At 49.8% G+C, this 27,995-nt stretch overlaps 1 protein-coding gene across 1 annotated transcript; it reads left to right on the top strand.

Annotated features, from left to right (window-relative positions):
- Positions 1-3: 3 nt before the first annotated feature.
- IFNLR1 (interferon lambda receptor 1) lies at positions 4-27,995 on the top strand. Its single transcript, XM_045064936.1, has 8 exons — positions 4-66; positions 8,024-8,471; positions 11,805-11,928; positions 17,955-18,139; positions 20,343-20,485; positions 21,969-22,128; positions 22,675-22,808; positions 23,883-27,995. The coding sequence occupies exons 1-8, from the start codon at positions 4-6 to the stop codon at positions 24,660-24,662; spliced, it is 2,037 nt and encodes a 678-aa protein (XP_044920871.1). The 3' UTR covers positions 24,663-27,995.

Below are 27,995 nucleotides of genomic sequence, written 5' to 3'. Positions count from 1 at the left end.
GGGATGGCTGAGGCCGGTGGGGAAGAAGGAGGTGGCTTGCCCCAGGTGAAGGGCTGTGCCAAGGCGGTAATCATAGGCTCTTTCCAGGCTGCCATATGCCCCTGGGTTCAAATCCCAGCTCCACCCTTCTGTCTGTGCCCTTAGCAACCCCCTCTCTTTAATCGAGCTGTCATTCACCTACCACAGAATTCGCCTTTTTGAAGTGCGCAATGTTTAATAGAGTCAGAGTCATGCCACTATCACCTCCATCTAATCCCAGAACATTTTCATCATCGGGGAAAAGAAAGGCCATAGGAGCAGCCACTTCCCTAAGTTCTCCCCCCCCCCCCCCCCCCCCCCCCCCCCCGCCTCCCCCCGCCCCGCCCCTGGCAACCAGGATTTGGCTTTCCTGTCGCTGTAGATTTGCCCATTTTGGGCATTTCATATCAATGGAATGATACAATATGTGGCCCCTTGTGTCTGACTTCGGCCACTCAGCACAGTGGTTTCAAAGTTTACTCATGAGACAGCCCATGTCAGTCCTTCCTGCCTGTTACTGCTAAATAGTTGTCCGGTGCGGGGACCTACCACACTTCGTTTATCCTCTCATTCGCTGAGGGACAGTGGGCTTACTTCCTCTTTGGGGCTATTATGAATAACGTTGTTATGATCACTCCTGTAGGTTTTCTTTTAAGATTTTATTTATTTATTTGACAGACAGAGACACAGCGAGAGAGGGAACACAAGCAGGGGGAGTGGGAGAGGGAGAAGCAGGCTTCCTGCTGAGCAGGGAGCCGGAGGAGGGTCTCAATCCCAGGACCCTGGGACGTTGACCTGAGCCCAAGGCAGACGGTCAATGACTGAGCCACCCAGGAGACCCTCGTGTCCAGTTTTTAAGCAGACATGTTTTCCATTCTCTTGGGGCTATGCCCAGCAGCAGAATTGCTGAGCCATATGGTAACTCAAGGGTTAACTTTTTGAGACACTGTCAGCCTTTCCTCCTATGACCTTCCCATTGGCCCTATTTCTTATCCTCTCTGAATCTGTTTCTCTCCGGCAAAGCTTCACTATTGAGGCTTAACCTTGCAGACTGGCTGTAAGAGTTGGATGAGCTAAAGTAGCGAAAGCATTTAGCACATAGTAGGTGTTCAGGTAGTGGAATTATTATAACTACAAAAATTATAGGACTCTGAGACTGTTCCTTCTGCTTCCCTTCAAATCTGACCTGGCATCTACTCTTCCTTATCCCCACCTATTTAAACTATTTCTTTTTTTCTTTTTTTCTCCCCCCCTTTTTTTTAAAGATTTTATTTATTTACCTAGAGAGAGAAAGTGAGTGGGAGAGAAGAAAAGCACATGAGCCAGGTGAGGGGCAGAGAAGCAGACTCCTCACTGAGCAGGGAGCCCAATGGGGGAATCAATCCCAGGACTCTGGAATCATGACCTGAGCCAAAGGCAAAGGCTTAAACCCCTGAGTCACCCCAGGCATCCATTTTACCTATTTCTTGAAATTTCCTTGAATTAGCCTTACTGTGAAGCCCGATTTCTGCTCCCTGCTCACTTGGGTGCATATGCACGCACACACACATTCTTTCTCTGACACACACACACACACACACACACACACACACACACACCATTCAATAGTAACCTAAGCTCAAGCTAAGTGGAAAGGTAAAATCTTACCCTATCCCCACCCCCACCCCACATCCCGGTATGTTAGAGCTGGAATCCATTACTACCGGTAGTTCTCAAAGTGTGGGACCCAGACCAGCAGCCCCTGGGAAGTTGTTAAAATGCAAATCCTCAGGTCTCATCCTAGAAACACTGAATCCAGGGACACTGGGGATGAGCCCCAGTGATCTGTGGTGATTCATTCTAATACACACTGAAGTTCCCAAATTGTGAAGGAGGAAAGTGGGGCACAGACAAATGAGTTAACTTGCTTGAGGCCATAAAGTGATAAAGAACAGAAGCTTTGGAGTGATGTGGTCCTGGATGCAAATTCCACCTTCCCCATTTCTCGTTGTGTGACTTTGGACATGTCTCTTAACCTCCTTTACTACAATATCTGTCTCCGTTGGGGCTGTTGTAATAGAATGCCATAGACCAGGTGGCTTAAACATTTATTTCTCACAGTTCTGGAAGGTGGGAAGGGTAAGATCAAGGTGTCAGCCAGTTCTGTTCCTGCTGAGAGCACTCTTCCTAGTTTAGAGATGGCAGATGTTTTCTCCTTGTATCCCATGCCAGAGAAAAAAATAATCATCTCTTGTGTCTTTTCTTCTGAAGGCACTAATCCCATTCATGGGGGCTCCACTCTCTCGACTCCCAAAGGCTCCATCTCAGAATACGATTGTTTTGGGGGTTAGGGTTTCAACATACGAATCTGGGGGGGCTACAGTCTCCTCATCTGTAAAATGGGAACAGTGCACAATTACTCCGAGGGTGGCCGCTACTCCGTGTTAAAGGCAGAGTGAGGGCTGGAGCTCAGGCCTCCTGATTTCCAGGCTGGTCTTTTATCCTCGAGAAACTGGTGATCCCCCTTACGCCACCTGGTAACAAGAATCCAGGAAACGTAACATCTGGAAGGTTGACATGCAGGGGAGGATTTCGTATTATTCTGTGATGCTCCCAAATGAAGAGCTGGGCTATTGGGGGTCGTTACAAGGAAGTAGGTCAATCGACGGGAGACGTTCCTAACTGAAATGCATCAGAACCAGCATTTGTGGCTCCAAAGGATGATGAGAGCTCATCAGTGGAAGACCTCAAGCAGCACATGGATGCCCATCTTTCCATGATATTGGAGAGGAGAGACTCTCAGGGCAGAGAAAGAAGCTGGCGGGGGTGAGCTCTAAAGTCTCCTTGTATGTAACCCACTGTAGTAGACAGGATTCGCACTTCCTCTGCGGCATTTGGCAGGAAGAACTGTCAATCAGGATGCTCTATTCACCCCTCCCGCCCCAGGGGAGGGCACATTATCCAGACTGGCCAACTACAGCATCCTTTCCTCCCTGACCACGCTGACTGGTTCAGGGAGTGCCATGTAATCCAAGCCAGGCCAATCAGACTCTTTTTCTGCTAGAGACGTCCCGTAGCCACGCCTATTCTTGAATTTACCCGTCAGGTGAGTTTGTAGAATTGGTTTTTTGCTTGGGCGGTTCTGGGGTTTCGGTTCTTGCTACTGGTAGAAGTCTTAAATATGCCATGTAAAAAGGGGCCTCCAGGTGTTGGAGCCTGCCTCGCCCAGCATTTCATTAAAAAATAATAATAAGAGGGGCGCCTGGGTGGCTCAGTGGGTTAAGCCTCTGCCTTCGGCTAAGGTCATGATCCCAGAGTCCTGGAATCAAGCCCCATACCGGGCTCTCTGCCGGGTGGGGAGCCTGCTTCCTCCTCTCTCTCTGCCTGCCTCTCTGCCTACTTGTGATCTCTCTCTCTCTCTCTGTCAAATAAATAAATAAAATCTTTTTAAAAAATAATAAGAAAAACAACACTCAAGGGCGCGTGGGTGGCTCAGTGGATTAAGCGTCTGCCTTCGGCTCAAGTTTTGATCCCGGGGTCTTGGGATGAAGTTCTACCTGGCTCCCTGCTCCAGGGGTAGCCTGCTTCTCTCTCTGCTTCAGCCGCCCTCTCACTGTCTCTCAAGATAAAATCTTGAAGGAAGGAGGAGAGAGAGAAAGAACAAGAGGGAGAGAGAGAAAGAAAAAAAGGGGAGGGGGAGGGACAACACTCAGAACAATAGAGGGTCCTTGGCTGGCTCAGGTGGGTTGAGCATGAAACTCTTGATCTCAGTTTGAGTCCCATGTTGGGATGGAGATTACTTTAAAACTAACTAACAAGGGGCACCTGGGTGGCTCAGTGGATTAAAGCCTCTGCTTTCGGCCTCTGGGATCGAGCCCCCCCACCACGCCCACCTCTCCCCCCCCCCACCCCGCATTGGGCTCTCTGCTCAGCAGGGAGCTTGCTTCCCTTCCTCTCTCTCTGCCTGCCTCTCTGCCTACTTGTGATCTGTCAAATAAATAAATAAAATCTTTTTTAAAAAAACTAACTAACTAACAAAACTGCCCCGGAGTTTAGAGACATTTAAAATCTTTATTCCCTTGGGGAGGGGTGGGGGGTGGGGGGATGCCACAGGATTCCAGGCCTAACAGAACAAAAAGTTCCAAAATCTATTTTCTCCCTTTCTCCCTTTATACATCTCACTTTTGCAGCAGCTGTTCCTTTCTTCTTCAAATGTCTAAGCCCCATTTGGTTCTTGACTTTCATCTGCCTTTCCCAGTGTTTATCCATCCAGTCTTGCTGGACCCCTTGTTGGCCCAGACAGGAGAGGGAGAGGCTGTGAACCGTAGTGCAGTGCAGTTTTATACACTTTATTCTCAGAGTCAGTGGAAGAGGCTTGATTATAAAATCTCACCTATGGAGGGAGGCATGACCGCGAAGTCATACTTGCAGAAGAGATATTGAGGTCTTTTTAAGTATGAGTCAATGTCAAGTTTAGCTTGGTAAACATTTAGTGAGTGGCGACCAAGCGCCAGCTAGGAGACAGGAATGAGGCTGAGTTGTCTAGGGTGTACAGAATTGTTTGAGCTCCAGATGTTGAAGGTCTTTTGCTCTTACGTATCATGGGCCAGGCTCTGAGGATGAGGATTCAGGAAGAGAGAGAGAGAGATTAAAAGCATGAAAATGATTTCTCTGAAATGGTGGTTAAATACTACAAAGGAGACATATGTGGGGACTGGGAACAAATCAAAGTCAGGAGGTGAGGAAAAGCACCCTGAGAAAGTGACATCGGAGTGGAGACTGGAAGCAGGAATAGGAGTTGGCTGGAGGGCTAGTGGGGGGGAAAAACCTGGAAAGGGAAAAGGCTGGGAGGTGAGGGGGGGAGGGAAGGAGAAAGAGAAAGAGAAAGTGTGAGAGGAAGGGAGGGAGCGAGAGGGAGGGAGGAAGGGAGAGAAACCGGCAGGACTCCCTGTGAGGCTGGAGCCTGGAGAACTGGAGGAAACGTTCAAAGGGGAGGTGGAGGCCATGTTGTAAACTTTGACTTTGTGGAAGAGATCCTGAGCCCCAGGCTGTGGACCAGACACCCCAAAAGCCACTTAGGGTTTGGGATGCGCTTTGTTCTAAATGCGGAGAATCTCGGTGATAGTTCTTTCACCTGTGGAAAAGCAGGCTTACATAACCAGCTGGGAGCATTTCTTCACAACTCTGTTCAGTGACCTCGCACTGAAATGGACTGTGGAGGACGTAGTCACACCTCCACATACGCTACCAAGCAGGGCTTCCTCCTGCCCACCGAGACCCAGCTGTGAAACATTTCCCAATTTCCACCTTCCCACCGCTGCTTCTATCTGAGATTCTAATCCAAAGAGGGAGCCGACATCCTAGCACTCATGAGAGTTTAATGCTGTGATCTGTGCAAATCAGGAAGTGATCAAGCTTGGGGAATTTTATTTTTGTCTGCCCTTAACCATCTGGAGGAGGAATAGCAGAAGTTCAAACCCCAGGCTTTGAGGACAGCCAGACCGAGGTCCAAATTCCAGCCTCGTCACTAATCAGCTGTGTGACCTTGGGTAAGCAGTGGAACCTCCCAGAGTTTCATGTGTGCAAAGGGATCCTAACACCCACATCGGTGGGGTGGTTGTGAGGATCAAATACTATAATATATGTAAACTGTAGCACTTGCTGTGTAACAAGGATTCAAATAAACATTAATGCTATCAAGGGCTGTTTTCGATAAAGAGATCGAAAAAGAGAGTAGAAATACGCTCATTTTATTCCAGAATGGCCTCATTCTCAGTATTTGAGAGAGTGGAAAGAAACCGGAGCAGGGGGTGCCTGAGTGGCTAAGCCTCTGCCTTCGGCTCAGGTCATGATCTCAGGGTCCTGGGATCAGCCCCCCCCCACCCCCCCCCCACATCACGCTCTCTGCTCAGCAAGGAGCCTGCCCCCCCACCTGCCTCTCTACCTACTTGTGATCTGTGTCGGTTAAATAAATAAAATCTTTAAAAAAAAAAAAAAAAGAAAGAAAAGGAAGAAGCCGAAGCAGCACAGTGAGGACCTTTGTGGAGGCTAGGTTGTGGTCACTGGCTGAGATTTTCTGGCCCACAACCAAGAGGACTTCTCTGAAGGTTTCAAGAGCTGCAATGAGCTTGACCTTTGTGGTCTCCAAATGTCCTTTCATGTTGATACAGCGAGGCATCCAGACACACGATTTCCTAACCTGATGTGGGGGGTGGGAAACAGGGGAGATCAAGCATGTGACAGGTTTTGTCGAAAGAACAGGTGCCAGGATCGGACAAGCCAAGTGGGTGGAACAAGTGGCAGATGGAGATGTTTCTCCATGGCCCTGTCCCCACTGCCAAGTGGGATTTGGGGCCTAAAAACCGTAGCTCATTGGCAGCTCATTGGTGGAAGACCCAGGCTCTGACTCAAAAGGAGATTCAAAGATACATAGGGGTCCTTTCATCTTCCTTGCCTTTGAGGTCCAAATATGGTCCCTGTGAGCCCCTGTGAAGAAGTGCTGACTGCTTAAAAAAAGTGGGGGAGGGTGCACCTGGGTGGCTCAGTGGGTTAAACCTCTGCCATTGGCTCAGGTCATGATCTCATGGTCCTGGGATCAACCCCCACATCGGGCTCTCTGCTCAGCAGGGAGCCTGCTTCCTCCCTCTCTCCTCTCTCTTTGCCTGCCTCTCTGCCTACTTGTGATCTCTGTCTGTTAAATTAATAAATAAAATCTTTAAAACAAACAAACAAAAAAAACTGCCGACTGAGCTGAAGTCATGAGGCCTATCTCAGAACCGTCCACAACTTTCTGAATGTTTTCACCCAAGACAAAATCAAGGCAACTTTGAGGTGCACCAAATTCGGTGAAAATGCGTTCTTTCAACCAAGAACTGCTGGGCTACAAGCTGAGAGCCAGCATCCCGCACGGAGATGAGCCCAGGATTCTCTTTGCTCTGTGTCTGTTCCTTGTTCATGGGCATGGTCACAGCTGACCCACGGTCGCCCTGTCGTATACACACAGATCCCCAGAGATGACAAAGCAAGTTATCGAGAGGTGCTTTGGTGGTGGAGTCGGGCCTGGGCCTGAACCCAGAATCCAGCACGTGCGTCAGCCCTCTGGGCCTCAGAATGGCCGTGTCCTCAGCTGTAAAATGGAGGCCAGACTTCCTTGGAGAGTGGTGACAAGAAAAAAAAAAGAACATTTAATAAAGGAGAACAATAATTCCTTTCAGAATCTGACTGGAAAAGCAATACAGATAAATTATTGAAAAACTTAGAAACCAAACATGAGCAGAAAGAAGAAATTTAAATATATATATATGATATATATCTCTTCATCACCCAGAAATTAACAACCACAAACATGCTGGAATAGATCCTTGATCTGTTATCCATGCCTATGGACATACAGATTTTTTTTTTTTTTAAGATTTTGTTTATTTATTTGGCAGAGAGCACAAGCAAGAAGAGCAACAGGCAGAGGGAGAGGGAGAAGCAGGCTCCCCGCCAAGCAGGGAGCCCCACTCTGGACTCAATCCCAGGACCCTGGGATTCTGACTTTGAGGGGAAGGCAGCCGCTCAACCCACTGAGCCACCCAGGCGCCCCATGGGACACACAGTTTTGTTAACGGGGACCGTATTTGGCTTCTTGCTTTTCTGCTACTGAGTATGTTGGAAACATCCCCAAGTCATTACATATCCCTGGGCAACATTCTTTTAATGACAGTAGAGGCTCATTCTTGCTCGGAGACGATTATTGTTGGGGTGCGGGGTAACACACCAGGGCTCTGGGGTGGGAGGCTCCCGCCTCCCCCCCCCCCCCCGCCGCCACCCCCCAGAACGAGTCCCTTAGCTCTGGAGGCTGCCACTCCCGGTGTGAAGGATACACACGGTAACAGGACCGACCCACCAGATTTTCAGAGGGATTAAAGTAGACAGTGCGTGGGAAGGGCTTGGCTTAGTATCTGGTGCATAGACCTCGCTCCGACACCGCCAGCGGTGTCTGGGGCTGTGTCGTTAAACTGGCTCTGAACACTTCTCTTAGTCCTCTTTGAAAGCCCATACTGGAACTCCTAACTGGAGCTCCGAACTGCGGCTATTGATAATAACCCCTTCTCCTTCCCTGCCCTCCCTCCACGTACGGATTTACCGATACCCCCACCCCCACCCCCAGCGCCCTGATCCGGCTGAACAAAGGGCAGTGCCGGCACAGAGGAGCCACAGCGGTCATGGAGCGGAGGCGGCGCGCGGAGCCCGCCGTCAGCCTCGTTCGCGGCTGCGGGACTACCCCGGGGAAAGCCCCCGTCCGGCCCCGCCCCGGACCCGCGAATCGGCCTCCCAGTGGCTGCTGGCCGCGGCTACCTGCGGGCCGGTGAGCCCGGAGGCTCCGGGAGGTCAGACCTGGCCTTGCCAAGCAGGCAGCGCTGGAGCCGGCCTGGCGGGGGCCGGGCCGTGGGTCCCCCTGCTGCTGGGCCTGCTGCAGTCCACTCTAGGTAAGCGCGGGCGCCGCGGGGCGGGCGGGCGGGGGCCGCGGGGCAGCGCGGGGCGCCCACCCCGGGTGGCGGAGCTCCGGGAGGGAGGGACGGGGCCGCAGCCAGCCGCGCTGGTGCGATCGTCCCCGCCCACGCACCTCCCGTAGTCTTCTGAATTTGGACTTGGGACGAAACAGACCCAAGGCTTTGAAATTCCTTTCCCGTAGGAAACTGAGCCAGTTTCCTAATGCCAATTCCGCTTTAGGTGCACAGGGAAAGACAGTGGCAGTTGGAAAAGCAGCCGCGCTGTTTTATAAAGTGCTGCTTAAGGTTTCCTAAAGGCACCGTCCCCTGCATTAATATGAGACTGGATCCTCGCTATTAGGGGAAGTCCTGCCCTCCCTCGTAGTCCCCTTCCCTTCTTCGGGCCAGACGGTTTCAGAAGCGCCCAGACTGAGCGGAATCTGTGCGCTGTTGTTACTCTAACAAGCCACCTTCTTTTGTGGACTCCCACTGGTAAATAAGGAGGCAGGGTACAAAATACCCTAGGCTGGGACCCAATCACCAAACCCCAACCAGTCAGGAGAAGGTCCAATAGAGCCCCCAGTCTTGGACTTCCTGGTCTCAGGCTAACCTTTTAAGAGCAAGAAGGGCCCTTGGGTATCATCTAATGCTAATATCAAAAGCCAACGTTTCTTGAGCAACTTCTATTCCCCTACTTAAGTGGCACAACCCCACCATCCTATGAGGTAGGGACTGTTCTCTCCCTTTTCAAATGGGGAAACTGAGGCTCAGAGCAATGAGGGGAGTTACCCAAGAAAGAAAGCTCAGGAAGAGAAGCCTGAAGCTGAAGCAAGCATGGCCGGCTCTGGCCGTAGGGTGGGCAGCAGGAGGAAGACCACCGGTCCACCTGGGTCAGCTCATGGATGCCCCAGCCCCAAGCACGTCCACAGCAGGGGCTGTCATTGCAACTGGTAAAGGACAGTGCCTCTGTGTGTATGTGGGGGTGGGGAGGGATTGTCTGTCCCCCTGATTCACTGTCAACTTCAATAGTTTTCCTATCTGGATCTAACTACACTTTTACCTGGGAAATATTTAATGTACCCAACACAAACCGCTGTTTGTGATGTTGAGGGTAAAGCACAGTCAGATCCAGGTTCAAATCTTGACCCCCACATAAACTGGCTGCGTAGCCTCAGGCAAATTATTTACCATCTGTTTCTGAGTCTAGTCCCCTGAACGGAAGCAGAGTGACATCCACCCCATAGGGTGGTTTGTCCTAAGGACGGAAGAGGTTTTGTGCAGAAAGTGTCAAACCAGTGCCTCCCACCCTTCCAGGGCTCAGTAGCCCATAACCACTCTAGCTGCTGTTTCTGCTCTGGGCGTGTGCTGCCACAAGATAATGTATAATCCACAGACTTTGGCCTTTGCAGCTCACCTGCTAGAAAGCTGGGAACAGTGACAGCATCTGCACTCCAGTGATCCAGTTCCAAGTGGGGATCACAGGATGAGGTGGAAGCTGTATTTAACCCATATTTTAGCCCATATTTGGGTTAAAAGGGCCAGGGGTAGGGAGCTGAGGCAAGAGCCATCCGTAGACCTGCCCCCTCCCCATCCCCCCCACCATGCCATTCTGTAACCAGTATGGATTTCCATCATTAATACACATTTAATTTACACATCTTAAATACACATAAATACACCCTGTGTGACCTGTGTGTATACTTCAGGGAACTGAATTCTCATAGGATCCATGAGCTCCTAAAGGGCAAGAATGGAATTCTATTCCTCTTTGAGACTTCTGGCACACAGTGGTCCACAGATGTCATTGGCCAGTAGCGGTTCAGAGATGCTGGAAGGATAAAGTTGAACAAGGCCCCATGAGACCCTCAGGAAGGAAGTGTGGTCAACAGCTCAGGATTTGGAGTTGACTAGGTCTGGCTTTGGATTCTGATTCTATAACTTATTACCCGACAAGTCTTCTGTTTCCCTCAACTCTACTGTGTTGATCACGGTTAGTGCCTACCTCCTAGGGAAGTGGGGAGGATTGAAAGAAAATGGTTAGGACACAATACACATTAACTGCTACCGTCACCACCATCATCCCCATCGCCCTCACTACTACTTCTTAGAGATGTCAGGGAATTGACATTTGAATCAAATCTTTAAAAGATTAGATGGTAAAGAAAAAAAATGTAAATGGTGAACACCAGGCTGTCAAAGACTCCTGGGTTCGAAGTCACCCAAGAGAATGTAGTTGTTTGAGAATGACGGGAACCAAGATTGGCTTCAGCCTGGTGAGCCTGCTGGGGAGCTATCAGGGAGAGGTCGACAAGATGGCCTGTCAAGTATTTCAGTAAGGAGCATGGACTTTCTCCTAAGGACCAAGGAAGGACATGGAACTGGGGAGAGGCGTAATCAGGTGTATATTTCAGGAGGTAAGGGTTAGCAGTGGGGAAGACATGTCAAGGAGGGGACATAGGGACCAGGTCACTGAGATGGTGACATCTAAGCCAAGATGTGAAGGAAGCAAAGGCATGAGCCTGACAGAGATCCAGGGAGGGGGACTAGTCTAGGCAGAGGGAACATTTCATGGAAAGGCCTAGAAGGGGAGCATGCCTAGGATGCTCTAGAAACAGCAGAAAGGCCTGTGTGGCTGGGAGCAGGGAGCACAGGGAGAGCAGTGAGTGGGATTAGGTAGGTCTTGGGGGTGGGGGTAGGGTTATAAAGGCTTTTGATTTAGCCTTGAATGAAGTGAGAGCCATTAGAGGGTTTAAAGCAGAAGAGCGACATGATCCGACTTTCATATTAGCCCTTGCTGCTCTATGGAGAATGGACTGAAGAGACAATGTTGGAAACAAGGAGACCAGTTGGGGGGCCTTTGGAATGACCCAAATTTCACAAAATTTCACATTCATTCAACAAATACTTTTTGTTCATCTTCTCACGGTCAGGGACCGAGGCAGGCAAGCTCCGGGGACATGGCTAAGAACTGAGCGTCTGCTCCTGTGACCCTCAAGGCTGTTCCCTCCTGGAGTCCAGCAAATCCGGTAGATATTAGATGGTTCCTGTTGGAGGTCTTCCACTGAAACCCTCAGGTGCCAGATGGGCCGCGGAGGCTTAGGGAGGGGAAGGGGCTGCGGTACAGGCAGTTAGTGGCATGGCTGTGATCGGAATCCTGGCCCTGGGTGCCCAGCTTACTTCATGTCTCCCATGTTTTAGCTACCCCAGATGACGCCTGCTTCTCAAACTCACTGAGCATGTGACTGCCCACCACACTGCTCATCAGCTCCAGATGGCCCGTATCAAGACGGTCAGGAGCTCTAGGCTTCATGACTTCTTTCTCTCCCACAGGGAAGCCCCTTCTCCCCCCTCCCCAGAACGTGACGCTGCTCTCCCGGGACTTCGGTGTGTACCTGACATGGCTCCCAGGGCCTGGCTACTCCCAGAATGTGACCTATTTTGTGGCCTATCAAAGGTAGGTGTGGGGTGTTTGGGGAGCCTGAGGAGGTGGGCAGAGGCTGGAGGGGCTTGTCTGGGACACCTGCATTCGGTGTCATCAGCTTCCTGGTTCTGTGTCCCACGGGAGACAGCTTGTGGCAGGTGTTTGGAGAGTGCATTGATAAAGGTCTGGAGGTAGGGGAATGATGCTGATTAGAGGACAGTGCACAGGTGTTGGGCCTACTGGGGCTCTTTTTTTACTTTTTTATTTTTTTTAAATTAACATATAATGTATTATTTGCTTCAGGGGTGCAGGTCTGTGAATCGTCAGGCTTACACAATTCATGACACTAACCATAACACATACCCTCCCGAATGTCCATCACCCAGCCAGCCTATTCTTCCATCCCCCATCCCCCAGCAACCCTCAGTTTGTTTCCTGAGATTAAGAGTCTCTTATAATTTGTCTCCCTCCCCGGTCCCATCTTGTTTCATTTTTTCCCTCCCTTCCCCCCATGACCTCCACCATGCCTCTCAAATTCCTCATATCAGAGAGATCATATGATAATTGTCTTTCTCTGATTGACTTATTTCGCTTGGCATAATATTCTCCGGCTCCATCCACGTTGTTGCAAATGGCAAGATTTCATTTCTTTTGATGGCTGCATAGTATTCCATTGTATATATATACCATATCTTCTTTATCCACTCATCTGTTGATGGACATCTTAGTTCTTTCCATAGTTTGTCTATTGTGGACATTGCTGCTGTAAACATTGGGGTGCGCATGCCCCTTCGGATCACTACATTTGTATCTTTAAGGTACATACCCAGTAGTGCAATTGCTGGGTCGTAGGGTAGCTCGGGAGGATCTTTGAGAAGAGTTGGAACAGGGCTTGAGTAGAGCTCCAGGGACCCAGTGGTGGCATTCTCCAGGGCCTGAATGAGGAGCTTGGAGTTGTTCCAGCTGAAAAGGGAGGACAGACATATCTCCTGCAGAGTCTGTGGTGGGCATCCCAGAGGATCATGCTTTTCCCTACAGAGCCTTGAGATCCTTCTCAGCCTGGCATTCCAGGCAACCATAACGAATCCAGAGAAATCCGAACATGGAAGCAGATTTGCTGATCTTTGCACATAGATAGCAATCACTTGATGTTCTTTAGTAAGAGAGTAAGATGATGAAAGCAGGTAGTCAGGAGGACTCCTCAAGGCCAGGTGAGGAGGGTGAAGCAGGAAGGGGAGGTGCGTGCCGAGTATGCAGGACCCACCTGTGCCAGGCTGAGTTCTAATGTCTCGCATGAATGTTTCACTTCCTCCTCCCTATATACCCAGGCAGGTCTGCACTTCCCCCGTTTTATTTTATTTTTTTCAAGATTTTATTTTATTTATTTGTGAGAGAGAGAGTGCAAGTAGGGGGAGGAACAGAGGGAGCACAGAGCCCGACAGGGGGGTTCAACCCAGGACCCTGAGATCAGGGCCCGAGCGGAAATCAAGAGTCGGACACTTAACCGACTGAGCCCTGCACTTCCCCCAATTTTAGAGACCAGGAACCTGAGCTCAGAGAGGGGCTATCATCTGCCTGAGGGAACCAGGGATGGAGCCAGAAGAATAAACCCCAGCCTGTCTGACCCCAAAGCTTACGTGCTTCCTGTTCTGTCGTAGTCCCTCCAGATGTGAGTAAGAGGGTGGGAAGCCTAGCTTGGAAAAGGGCAGATTGCCAGCAAGCTCTCAAAAGAGAGAACTGTACAGGGGTGTATCAGGAGGCAGGAAACACCTAACAGGAACTGTGTGCTTGTCGTGTGTCAGGCACTGTGTCCACACATTAACCGAAGTTACTCTCACACAGCCCTGTGAGGAGGGGTGTGGCACCTGCGGTCTGCAGGGCAGAAAACGGGGGCGCCCAGAGCATGGTTTCCTCAGTCACACCTCTGAGAATAGTGGAGCCAGGAAGGGCTGATTAGAGGTCAAAGTCCATCCTCCGGACCTTTGTGATACTGTCCTTCTCTTTTACACTTTTTGAACACCTGTGAGGATTCTTAAATGATGATATTCTAATTGTACAATTTTTTTTTTCACTTATTAGGTGGAATTATTTTACAAAAAGATGCTTCCTCTCTTAGAGTATTTGACATTCAGTGTACCTTTCAGATAGGTAAGACAGGACAAATGTTTCATTTTTTTGTGCAAGTTTCCAAGGTCATGAATTGGTTCTCTGTCATCTCCCAAAGGTGATTGATTTGGTTTCTTATCATTATGAACTCTAGTACTTAAACGTAGCTGATGGTCTCAATCTAATGCAACTTGTCTATGCATTAAAACTTGAATTATCCCATTTGGAGGCAGTGAAAAATCCTTTCAAGTTCGGTCCCAAGTTCTTTTATGTTTATTTTTATTTTTTTTTAAGATTTTATTTATTTATTTGACAGAGAAAGAGATTACAAGGAGGCAGAGAGGCAAGGGGGGGTGGGGGAGAAGAAGGCTCCCTGCTGTGTTCATCACTTTTAACTTCTATTTCCCACAAAACACCAAAACGCAATTCAGCCAATGTCTTTGCCACTCTGTAACAAGGATCACCTTTCCCCCAGTTTCCAGTAAGACGTTCTTCCTTTGCATCCAAGTTCTTCCTAGAACCGCCTTTGACTCCCTATCCCTACCAACAGTCTCTTCAGGGCACTCTGGAAATTTCTAGCAGGCACCTGAAAATTCTTCCCACTTCTAGACATTCCCCAGTTGCAGAGCCACTTCCACATTTTTTGCTATTCTTACATTAGTACCCTATTTATGATACCAAAATCTGTCTTAGTCTGCCAGAGCTCCCAAGACAAAATACCATAGCCTGGGGGTTTGAACAACAGACTCGTACTTCTCACACTTCCAGAGGCTAGAAGTCCAAGATCAAGGTGTCCGCAGGTTTGCTTTCTCCTGAGGTCTCTCTCCTTGGCTTGCAGATGGTCGCCTTCACTCTCTGTCCTCATGTGGCCTTTTCTCTGTGTGAGAGCGTGCCTGGTATCCCTTTCTCTTCCTTAAAGGAAGAGAAAGTCCTTAAAGTCCTATTGGTTTAGGGCCCCACCCTTATGACCACATTTATTCCTCATTACCTCTTAAAAGGCCCTATCTCCAAGGGCCTATACAGTCATGGTGGGGGGGCGGTTAGGGCCTCAGCATATGATTTGGGGGGAATTCAATTAAGTCAGTAATACCTAATAAACTGGATTTCATCACATTTAAAACTTTTACTGTTAAAAAAAAAAAAGCCTGAAGAAAATGAAAAAGCCAGCTACTTTTAAAAAAAAGATTCACCATATATATATATATATATATATATATATATATATATATATATATATACACACACACACACACACACACACACACACACTGGAAAAGGACTAGTATCCAAAACAGATAAAGAATTCCTGTGCCTTATTAATAAGAAGACAGATCGCCCAAAAAGACTTGAATTGTCATTTCACAAAGGAAGATACTCAAGTGGCCAAAAAGTACATAAGAAGATGGTCAATAGCCTTAGTCATCCGGGAAATGTGAATCAAAGGTACAATGAAACACTACCACACACCAACTAGAAGGCTTAAAATGAAAGGGATTGACAGTACTAAATGTTGGCAAGCATGTGGAGGAAATGGAATTCTTGCATTGTTGGTGGAAATGTACAGGGGCTTTGGAAATCAGCTTGACAGTTTCTTGTCATGTTTCACCTTCAGTTGCCAAATCTCCCAGATTCTACTCCTAACGCTTTATTTATGAGAAATGAAAAGCTACATCCATACAAAGACTTGTACATGAGCATTCATACCAGTTTAAGTCATAACAGCCCTGACATGGACTGAGTCGTATGCCAGCATATTCGTGTGCTGAAGCCCTAACCCCCTGACATGAGTGTATTTGGAGATGAGGCCTTTCACGAGGTAATTAAGATTAAATGCAGTCATAAGGATGGTCCCTAAACCAAGGGAACTATGTGCTAACATTTTTGTTCATATTTTGTTTCACATGTGGCTCAACTAGTTCAGTTCTATTTATGTTCATGAGACCAACTTTGATAATTACACTTGCTTTTTTGTGTATTTTACATACTGCTTATTTTTCTTTGTTCAGTCATCAATTACTGAGTGAGGTGTATTGAAAATCTCTCATGATGATTGTGGATTTTCTTTTTTTTTTTTTTTAATATTTTTTATTTATTTATTTTGAGAGAGAGAAAGAGAATGAGAGAGAGCATGAGAGGGGAGGTCAGAGGGAGAAGCAGACTCCCCATGGAACTGGGAGCCTGATGTGGGACTCAACCCCAGGGCTCTGGGACCATGACCTGAGCCGAAGGCAGTTGCTTAACCAACTGAGCCACCCAGGCGCCCGATGATTGTGGATTTTCTGTTTCATCCTACAGTTTTGTCTGTTTTTGCTGTATAGTGTATGTAGTTGTTTAGCAGGTAGATAAGAGAGAATTTTTATATCTTCCTGAGAAATGAAATAATTTCTCATTTGGTGGTGGTTCTTCTCATCTTTCATATTTCTGTGAACTTTGAAATCTATATTTGGTTTCATATTAATATAACTACACCAGGGTTGTTTTAATTATTATTATTAATGTTTACACTATAGCTCCACCAAGAAACAAAACAGAGGAATTCTTCCCCAAAACTCTGTTCACTTTGCCATACCCATCTCAGCCTCCTCCATTCATGTATTGCTCAGTGCCCAAACCCAGAAATGACTGGATTCTCCTCTCCACGTGTTCCACATCCAATCCATGAGCAGGTCCTACCGACTTTACCTCCAGAACATATCCCCAGTCCAGCCCCTTGTCGCCAACCTCACCTTCCTTCTCCCTTAGACCACTGCTGCAGCCTCCCAGCTGCTTTATCAGAGTGATTTTTTTTTTAAGATTGATTTACTTATTTGACAGAGGGAGAGAGCATGTGTGCCCACAAAGCCAGTGGGGGAGGGGGAAAGGGGGTGGGAGAGGAAGAGAATCTCACATTGACTCCCCACTCAGCACAGAGCCCCATGTGAGGCTTGATCTCACAACCCTGAGATTGTGACCTAAGCCGAAACCAAGAGTCAGATGCTCAACCAACTGAGCCACCCAGGTGCCCCAAGAGTGATCTTTTAAAAACAGAAATTAGATCATCTCAGGTCCCCTATTCAGAACTTCCCAGTGACTCCCTCGCACACTTGGAATAAAATCCAAGCTCCTTACCAGGATGCAGAGGTCCCACCTAATCTACCCATCCGCCCCTCCCCCCACCTCTCCAGCCTGTGCGCACATCTCCCTCCCTTGCCCACTGGCCTGCCGCCACGCTGGCCTCCTTGCTTTCTTCTGGACAGGTCAGACTCCTTCCCACTGCAGGCTCTGCTTTTGCCATGCCTTCCTGCGGGCCTACCCTGACTTACTTGCTATCAAGGCCTCAAAACGACTTTCCTGGCCTACCTTTGGAAAGCAGTCCTCCCCCATTCCCCATTCCCGCTGCCTTTACCCACTCCTGGGTTCACCTCACTGGTGGGATGATTGTCTTTCTCCCCTTCCCACCAGAATGGAAGTTCCCGAGGGCAGGACCTGTCAGGCCTTGTAAGTTCCCCAAGAATAATGCCCAGTATGCAAGTCCCTTCTTCGGACCCCGGTGAAGTCTGAAGGTTGGCATCGCAGACTTGCGTGTCCCCTCTGACAGCCACACAGCACCCAGCGCGATGCCTGGCACAGAACAGGTGGCCTGAAAGGCCTGAATGAAGAATGCGGAAACCGGTTGTTAGCACTGACAGTAGTGGCTACCACGTGGACCTGTGGAGGCAGGAGGATGGGGGGGATGACCTGCTGAGACCCCAGAGCTAATGAAGGATGGAGCCAGGATCCCAGCACCCACTTCTCCCAGAGCCTGAGCTCCTAACTAGACTGTTCTCATTCTGTCCCAGCCCACAGCCGGCTAGTAGGACAGGCAGACAGGTGGACAGTCGGGCAGATGGAGGGACAAGGGAGCACTTGTTCCCTAAGCCTTCTCAACCCAGAGGCTGAGTCCACAGCCCAAACTCCCCTGTCTCCTCCCTCAGCGCTGCAACCCCCAGACGGTGGAGAAAAGTGCAAAAGTGCAAAGGAACCAAAGAGCTGGTGTGTTCTTTGATGTGCCTGGAGAAGCAGGACCTGTACAACAAGTTCAAGGGGCGCGTATGGGCGGCTTCTGCCAACGCCAGGTCCCCCATGGTGGAGTCCAAGTACCTGGATTACCTTTTTGAAGGTAAGTCTGTGGTTAAGGGACCTGGTGGGAGACTCCCTGTCCAGGAACTTTGGCTAAGTGGCACTGCTGTCCTGGCCACCCTCTCCCACGTCCCCAAAGCAAGGACAGCCACACGTAGCCTGGCTTCGTGGCGGTGGCTTAGGGGACTTCTGCCAGCACCCGCAATTCCATTTACACCTCTTTCTAGCGATGCTCTTTATCTTCTAGCCAGCACAACCTTAGTCATGAACTACGCGAGGCATTTTATATATTTATTTTTATTTTTTATGTTCAAATTCTCTTTAAGAAACAATTTTGGGGGGGCACCTGGATGGCCCAGCCAGTTAGGCATCTTCATTCGGCTCAGGTCATGATCTTGGGGTCTTGACGTCGATCCCTGCATCGGGCTAGGGAGTCTGCTTCTCTCTCCCACTACCCCTCCACACCGCACCCCAACACCACTTGTGCTCTCTGTCTCAAATAAATAAACAAAGTCTTTTTTAAAAAAAAGAAGCAAATTTCACATTCCAGCTTCAAAAGTAACTTCTGTGCACTGTAGAAATTGGAGCGGGGGAGAGGAGAGAAAAATAGAGGAAAGCATCCCCCACGGGCGCCATATTCAGAAATGGCCAGTGTTAACACTGAGCCAGGAGAGTACTTTTCTCTTCCCAGTGTATTTTATTTCTAATCCTAATGACAAACCTGTGGGGTTCCTTTTCATCAACCCATTAAAAAAAAATAATAATAAAGTCCGATTCACAAAAGCTAAGGAACTTGCCAGAATACACGGCTCATGAGGGCTACAGATGGAATGAGGATCTGGATCTTTCTAAAATCTTGGTCATGGTACTGCACCAGACCAAGAGTGAGGAGGGGTAGTAAGAAGAAGAGAAATATGCAGAGAACAGCCTCACGGAGCTGAGATCTGTAACTGGCTGCCCCGTCTTCTCAAAATATGTGAGAGCAGAATATGGCTTGGGGAGAGAGGAGAAAGGGCTTGAATGAAAGGTGGCGGGGAGGGATAGTAGAGAGGAGGAGCTAACCTGGGAACGAGAGAAGCTGGCTGGGTACGTGGATAAGAAGGGGAGAAGGGAGGGCGAGCGGGAGGTTACAGCAGAGAAGGGAGGAAGAAGGCTGCCTGGAAAGACACAGGCTACCTGGAAAGGAATCACGCGTGGATGGGAAGCCGGAGGACAGGAAGGAAAGGCGGAAGAATGGAAATGTGGGTAGATAGGGGGATGGGAAGAGGGAAGAGGCGGAAGGACAGGAGGAAAGGGGAAGCAAAGGAGGAAGGAAGGAAACAAGGACAAGAAGGAACAAGAAGAATGGGAGGGTAGGGAGGAGGAGGGGCAGGGAGGCAGGGGGCTGGCTAGCCTGAAGGCAGGAAGACAGGCTAAAGGAACAGGAAGAAAGAAGGGAGTGTTGGTTGGTAAGACAGGCGTGCAGGCAGCCCGGCAGGCTAGAAGAGCCAAGGACGAACCAGTAGTTGGGGGGCAGGGAGAAGCGAGCCGGGTGGAAGGAAAGATACAGGTTACTTTTTTATTATTATTAATTGTGTGTTTGCCTCCTCCTCCTCCCCGAAGCTCTCCTGACTCTCCCACAGCACGCCCCCAAGCCGGAATGAGCCTTCCTGACTTTCGCCAGCCTCGGCTGGGGCCCTGGTCACTCACTCCCTTGAGTTTTGATAGTTGCATATTTCATTGCCTCCTAATTTCCTCCAACTCCTGGAGGTCAAGATCCCCGTTCCCTCCAGCTTCCTGTTCAGGGCTTCATCTGGTATCAGTGTCCCCGGACTCTGACCTACAGAACTGGGAAGTAACACATGTGTGTTGTGTTAAGCCACCCTCTTTGTGGTGATGTGTCAGCAACCGTAGGAAGTGCCAGGGGACAGGATTCTGACAGACCCGTGGTACGGGCAGGCACCCAGGTGCGGGGGGCAGCAGGATTCCAGGCAGGTGAGCTGTGAGCCTGGCCTGTTCATTTCACAGTTTGCCCTTCCGAATGTTGAGAATAGTGATGCCTCCCTCCCAGGGTCACTGCAAAGCTGAAATAAAATGACTTTAAGGCTCTTGAGGCATAGTAGGTGCTTAACAAACACCAGAGCCACTTTGCCTTTTCAGGAGTGTTCTCTGAGTTGGGGGGTAGGGGCAGGGGGTGGGGGAGGGGCAGGCCTGCCTGGAGGCAGGGGGATGGATACTGACAGGTCCTGTTCCATTTCTGCCAGTGGAGCCAGCCCCACCCACCCTGGTAGTCACTCGGACAGAGGAGGTCCTGAGCATCAATGCCACTTATGAGCTGCCCCACTGCATGCCCCGACCGGATCTGAAGTATGAGGTGGATTTCTGGAAGGAAGGAATCCAGAACAAGGTAAAAAGCCCCTTTCCTGCCCCCCAGGCTGGACCTCCTTCCCCCACTGCCCCACCAAACCCCAGTACCTCTCACCCTGCCTGCCTACTTTTTGCACACCTCCTCCAGGAAGCCCTCCCCACATACCTCTCACTCCTGGCAGTCACCCCTGACTCTGTAGTCAGGCCCTGATTGGCCTGTGCACCATCCCCCCACCCCGCAGCCGCCCTTCTCCACCTAAGAAGGCAAATATAAGATGTCCTGCCCATGCACATTATAGGTAGTAACAGCACACCCGTTTTCTATCCAATATATATTTTTTAAGTTATGAAACCCTTTTTGTCCAATGAAAGCTTATTGAAATATGATAGGCCCTAGGAGGCCTGCTTGCCAAGCCACTGGTTTCATCACCAACAAAAAAATCAGAAAACACAGATACGTTCTTGGAAGGAACCTACAAGTGTCCAGAGACTACCACAAATATACAGCTTCAGACTTGGTTTCTCATGTACGCACGTGTGTGTGTGTGTCTGTGTGCATTGCTTGATGGCAGGGGTTGGCAAACATCTTCCGTAAAGGGCCACATAGCAAATATTTTCTTATTTTGAGGGTCACGTGGTCTGTCCAGCTAGTGGACTCTACCTGTAACACAGGACAGCAGCCACAGACGACGAGTCGATAAATGGGCATAGTTGTGGTCCAGGGAAATGCGATGTGCAGGGGAAAAAAAAAGATGGTAGGCCAGATTTGACCCATGGGCTATAGTTTACTGACCCCTTTTCTTTTATTCTTTCTTTCTTTCATGGAACCCCCCAACATTCACACTCCTGACCACTTGCTCATATATTCTGGACCCTAGATCTTCTGACACGGTCCCTGTCTCCAGGACCCTTGGGTAAAAATATAGTGGGAGCCACGGGTGTCATGTTAAATGTTCCTCATTAAATTATGTAAAAGAAACAAGTTCATTTAATTTTAATAATATATTTCATCTCATCCAATAAAATGTTATCATTTCAACATGTAAATAATATAAAAGTTCCTGACAGGTTCACATGCCTTTTGCAGAGTCTTTGAAAGCCGATGTGGATTTTACACTCAGAGCTCATTTCAGTTTGGACCAGGGGCTGCTGGACTGGGCAGGGCAGCCCTGGAGTTTTCTGGGTCCGTAATGGCCGAATGACCGAGATGCTCCCTACCCCCCGGGATACATTGGGAGGCCCTGAGGGCAGGAAGCCTGAGGAATCTGGCCTCCAAAATGGGGACCTACAGTCCCTGCGGGCAGGGGGATGCCCACAAAGATGACCCTGAGGGACAGGGCGATTTTGAGTGCTCACCTTCTCTACTTTAAGACTCAGTGGAGAAGACACCAGCTAATGTTGCCTCCTCATGATTAGACTGTAATGCAGGGAAAGAAGAGGCAGGGATCCCAGGTGTATCCTCCCCACCCCTGTCCTGTCCTCACAGCAGGTCTGCCCACAGCCCCTGCTATCTCTCCAAACAGACGCGATTCCCAGTCACCCCCCATGGCCAGCCAGTGCAGATCCCCCTGCAGCCGGCCGCCAGCGGCCACTACTGCTTCAGCGCCAGGACCATCTACACCTTTGGTGATCCTAAATACAGCGAGTTCTCCAAGCCCACCTGCTTCTTCCTGGATGCCCCCGGTGAGTGCCGAGTGATACAGAGGTGAGGACTTCCCCGCCCCCCCACCCCGGGACATATTATCTCCATCCCATGGTGGTTAAGAGGGTTAAGTCCGTTAAGTCCGGAAATAGACTCCCCTCGATTAGAATCCCAGCTCCACTGCACTCACTGTGTGTCTTTGGGTAGCTTACATCACCTCTCTGAATCTTAGTTTCCATAGTCTGTAGGACGGGTTTACTCTTATGAGAATTACACAAGATAATGCATGTGAAGCCTGCAGCACACATACAGTTAGAGATAGGAGCCATGGTCATTGTTTCTGCAGTTCTTTTTTTTTTTTTTTTTTAATGATTTATCTATTTGAGAGAGAGAGCGTGCGTGTGCACACACGTGCACAAACTGGCAGGGGGAGGAAAGGGGGAGAGAATCTTTTAACAGACTCCCTCCTGAGCACAATCCCATGAGATGATCCTCTGAGATGGTCACTACCTGAGCCAAAACCAAGAGTCATATGCTCAACCGACTGAGCCACCCAGTTTCTGTAGTTCTTATTTTTCCTCACTTAGGAGCCAACTGGGCATTCCTGGTGCTGCTACCACTTCTGCTTCCCCTGCTGTTGGTCATTGCCATAGGCTTTGTGATCTGGAAGAGCTTCAGAGAGAACCCCTGGTTTCAGCGGGCAAAGATGCCATGGGCCCTGGTATGGCAAGACTGGGCGTGTGCAACAGAGGGGGAGGGTTGTTGAAGAATAAGGAAATGGGGCTGCACTTAAAGACATGAGTCAGATAGAATATCAGTCCAGACTGCAAAAATCTCCTATCTTCACGTCTAAATTTCCACCATTAGTAATTCATTCCTTTGGCAGCAAATTCAAATGGCAAATATACCTGGGAGGGAGACTTAAGTCCCCATAGTGAAATCCTCTCTGCTATAGATTTGTCAAGTGCTGAGAGTAGAAACCCCAGCCTTGGGACTCAGGAGGGATGCCCAGAAGTGGGAAGGAGAGAGGGTGGTGCCAGAAGGGGAAATCTTAAAAGGATCCCAGCACTGAGTTCACAGTTTAACCAAGGGCGTGTCTTGCCCAGGCTGACCCCGGAATCTCCTCACTTGTCTGCCGAGTCACTCCCTTAGAAGATGGGGCAGGGGAAAGCCTGAAGAGGTCAGAAGGGTCTGACTTGTTCAAATGAGGGCTTGGTGAGGCTGGCTAGGCTGTAGGTGCAGCTCAGTGGGCCCTGGGGTCAGGATGGCTTTGAGGATAGATTTTGGGTACCTGCCGCCCAGAAGTGTTTTCAAAGTCCCTAGCTCTGGGACCTGCAGGGAAAACCCATCTGAACTACAAGCTGTGTGTTAGACATCTCTGTGCTCTGCCACACCCCTCCATCTGCTCATCACATGGAAAGTCACCACTCAGCTTCCAGCAGCCAGCACCTGCCCTGGGGGGCTTCCTCTGGCCTCTGGTGTCCACTGCGCCCGTGCACGTGGCTGGCTGGGGAACCAACATCACTGTCACTCTTCCCACCCTTCACCTGATGGTGCCCTGAGTTACATGGGCTGCCCTGGCTTCCAGCTGCCCCCTAGGGGTAACTTGCCTGACAACAGCCTCTCTTGGTGGCTCTCCCCCAGCCTTAGTGAATTTTCCCTTACTGGTGTTTCCTGGGATCACTTCCCAAAAGAACTACTTACATTTGACTCCTTGTCTCTGGGTCTGTTGTCAGGAGAACCCATCCTTCAGGAAAGCCCGATTTTCTGTTCTTTTCTCCCCTCCCCAAATCAGGACTTTTCTGGAAACAGATACCCCGTGGCAACCCTTCATCCCAGTGGTCCTGAGCCCCTGGATACCTTGACCCTCTGTCCCCAAAAGGAACTGACCGGAAGGGTCCAGCCAAGCCCCAGAGTCAGGACCCCAGCCACCATCCAGGCCAGACCAGAGAAGAACAGTGCTGAGGAGGAGGACAATGAGGAGGACGCAGATGCCAATGTCAACTTTCAGCCCTACCTTGAACCACCCTCCTTCCTAGGGCAGGAGCACCAGATCCCGGGAAACTCTGAGGCAGGGGACACCTGGAGCCCTCCTGTCCAGGTCGAAGGCTGGTCTGCTACCGATGCTTCAGACAGAAGCTGGGCCAGCGCGGGGGGCTCCTCCCCCTGGGATGAGTCTGAGTCCTCTTGCTATTTGGCCAAGAAGATGCCAGGCCAACGGCCAGGTGGGGATGGGTGTCAGGAGACCCTCCCACTGCCTGAATTCTCCAAGGACTTGAGTTTCCTGGAAGATCCCCGGAAAGATGACCTCTCCTCCTGGGCCAGCTGGGGCTCTTTATCACCAGGGCTGGATCTGCTCCCTGGGGAGCCCCCAGTTTCTCTCCGCACACTGACCTTTTGCTGGGACAGCAACCCTGAAGAGGAAGAGGAGGAGGAGGACGACGAAGAAGAAAGTGAAGATGGAGGAGGAAGGGAATCAGAAATTGAGGATGACAGTCCTGGCAGCTGGGGGGCCGGGCGCCTACAGAAGACTGAGGTCAGAGGTCGGACCCTGGGACATTACATGGCCAGGTGAGCCATTCCCCAGCTCCGCCCCCCACCACATCTGGTGCCACTGAGCTTTCCTAGGACCGAGATGCCACTGAGACTTGAGAGTCTGGGAGCATCACTGCTGAGGACATGGAGGGCTCTTGAAGCATTTTGGAAACCCCAGGGTTGTCGTCAATTGCCTTGAGCAGTAAGAAGCCACTGCATCGTCTTTGACTCACCAGCTTTGGGCTGAGCTGCGGGAGGGGTGGAGACAAGAATGGGCTGAGGTCAGAGGTTGGTTGGGTGTTCGTATCACCCCCACTGCCTTTGGAGTGACAGGCCAGTTAGGAGAATCATCCCTGAATAGCATGAAACTGGTCAAGTCAGGTCACAGTGGACACCAGAGGCTGTCCTGACACCACATGGGGCCACCTGGATCTGGGGGGAGGGAAATGGGAGCACATCTTTGTCACTGTCATGGCTTTCTCTGGCACCTGCCGAGCTCCCCCACCCGCAGGTCTCGGCCTCCTAGTTCATGCATTGTCTTGGGTGGGCCCCAGTAAAGAAAGATCTAGTAAGCAGAGGATGTTGGAGAGGAAGGGAGAGGGTAGTCATTATTCAAATCCCAGCCTCTGACTCATGGAATTGCATACCTTTTATGATCAGATGACCTGGATTCAAATCCCAGCTCTGACGTTTACCAGTCATGGGACCTTGGGTAACCCACCTTCCTTCACTCTACCTGGGTTTTCTCACCCGTTGCTGAGGGTCCCAAGAGAGAGACGTGTAGTATGGTGCCTGGCACATCGCTGGTACTCTCTGCATGGTGGCTGGTGGGCTTCTCCATCCTCCCAGGCTCTGAGAAGACTCCTGGGCACCTCCCACCTGTGACCCCTAAACTCTGAGCAACTAACATTCACCTTTTAGCGGGTCTCACCTCCGATCTACCTCCTGCCTTCTACCCTAACTTCCTCTCTCCTCGTGGTCAGGAAACTGCACTCTCAGAAGCCAGAGCCCAGCCAAGAGGGACCCTGACCCTTCTCCCCTTTCCCGGAAAAGAAAGAACCAAATGATCACCTTCCAGGGTTCTGCTTTGTTGGGGTTGCGGTCGCAACCCGGCAGAGAATTGGACTCCTGGGCTGTGATCCCTGTCTTTGACAGCACTTTAGTCAGACTTCTTAATTATAAAGAAGTCCCATTTTCCCTTCTAGTTGTAGAAGTTGCTAGAAGATTCTAGAAGATGCTAGAAGAATCCAACATCTTCTAGCAGCGAGTATGTTAAAGGTGAGGAAGAAGCAGTAAAGCATCCCCCAAACTGAAAGGGCACTTCGAGACCAGGAGATGAAGGAGGCCGCTGCATAGAGTTTATGCACAGTTTTATTCAGGGTAACTCACTGACGGGGGGATTGGGTGGAGGGTAATCCATGCAGAGGCATAGTTACTGTGTGCAAAATCCAGGCCTCAGTCCACAGGTATAATAGAGCCAGGGGACATTCAGAAGGGCTTTGTGGTGAGATCAGAGGGTTTGCACACGCAGAGGGCTGGAGCACACCTCCTTGACAGCTAATTTATCATTAGATCCTCTGGCATCACCTGTACGTCAGGAAGGGGGAAATCTATGTTATCTCTAAAATATTCATGGGAGGCCAAAACAAGCCTCCCACCCTCATCCTGGCCCTGGTGGGCATTTCTAAAGTATGTATATGAATCTCCAAGAGCCCAGAACATATAACCTCAAGAGAGGTCATGGAGCGAACGTGAACAAGACGGAGGGCCAAAGATGGAGTCGGTATGGTCAGCGCCCCTACAAGGGGACTCTCCTTACCTGGGGGGTGGTGCTGGGTGTTCTCAAGCCACTGCCTTGGGTACCCATCCCCACCAGCATATGGGCAAGCAGAGCTGAGTCTGTACCCACAGGGACCACGATTTTTGTCATTTTGTGGCTGGGCTTGGAACTATCATGGTTCTGTGACTTTGGCCCCACCATTTAACTGCCAGGACTTACATTTCTCCATTTCCGAAGAAGGCGTCTTATAGCCATTTTCCCCATGGAGCTGTGTTGTTTGGAAGGCAATATGAAAGTTGACCGTTAAATGAAAGATCGAGAAAAGAGCATCTGCTCCAGGGCATCCTCCAGGGCTTCTCAAGCCATGTTCCCAAACAGTTCTGGGTTTCATGGAGGGAGTCCCAGTCATAGGGGGAACCATGGGCCATAGGATCCCTCACTTCAACCAGAGCGGCCTCCCTGAGCCCTAATGTACCCCCATGGCATTCCATGTGAGGGTGTTTAGGGGGTTCCATGGCCTAAGAAGTCAGCAAACCACTTTTTTTTTTAAAGATTTTATGTATTTATTTGAGAGAAAGAGCGCAAGTAAGCTGAGGGGCAGAGGGAGAAGCAGACTCCCCATGGAGCAGGGAGCCCCATGTGGGATTCGATGCTGGGACTCCAGGATCATGACCTGAGCCAAAGGCAGATGCTTTACCGCTGAGCCACCCAGGTCCCCAGCAAACCACTTTTTTAATTGAATACCTGTCTTTTGTTTCAAACAAATGTCAACTCACTATGCATGTTCATAAGGGTGAGATGTCTGGTCTCTGGCCAACTAGGTCAACCCGTGTGCCCTTGCCATGTCAACAAAGTGCGGGGATCCTCAGCAAGGATTTCCAGGAGCACAAAGCTGGCAAGAGGCCTTCACCACGGCTGGGACTCACACATCCATGCACACACACGCACACAGGCAGACACACATGTGTGTATGTCCGCGGGAGCTGAGGCTTGTCCGCGTCCCTAAGCACAGAGAAGAAGAAGGGCGTCTGGGACCCAGCTGAGCTGCTGCATGGAAGTAATTTCAAAAAACTAAAAGCTCTCATGACTATTGTCTTAGATCTCTGTGAAGGAACCACTCTATCTCTTTTCTTAAACCTTGTTATTTTTTTAAGCATTGCTTTCAAAATTTCATTTCTGAGAGAGGCTGAGTTTTTTAGTAATTCTCAATGCCAGCTCTTCTATCATCATTAAGTCATTAACAAAAAGCCACGGGAAGCCTTAGGAAAGAGCGCAATGTTTAATGTTATAATTTGTCAGGTGCGCTCAGCCCTTAACTGTTTACAGAGCCCTCTCCTGCACCCGGTAGGGGATGCCTAGCATGAGCTCTGGGGCCAGCTGGATGGATTGGTGGGGGATACCCTAGGCTAAAGCCACACTGTGATTCTTTAGTGCCCTGAGATTATGCACTGTTTTTAGGTATTTGTATCCATGTCTAATTTTGTTCTGTGTTGATATCGTATTTAAATAATTTCTTAATGGTCTTGGGCATTTACCCTAAACTGTTCTAAATAAAAAGCTCTATTTTTAGAGAAAATGGCAGGATTGCATGGA

Source organism: Mustela putorius, unplaced genomic scaffold (genome assembly GCF_011764305.1).
Source record: "Mustela putorius furo isolate JIRA1106 unplaced genomic scaffold, ASM1176430v1.1 tig00003853_pilon_pilon_pilon, whole genome shotgun sequence".
Taxonomy (NCBI): Eukaryota; Metazoa; Chordata; class Mammalia; order Carnivora; family Mustelidae; genus Mustela; species Mustela putorius.
This window is presented reverse-complemented; position numbering and strand designations above follow the sequence as displayed.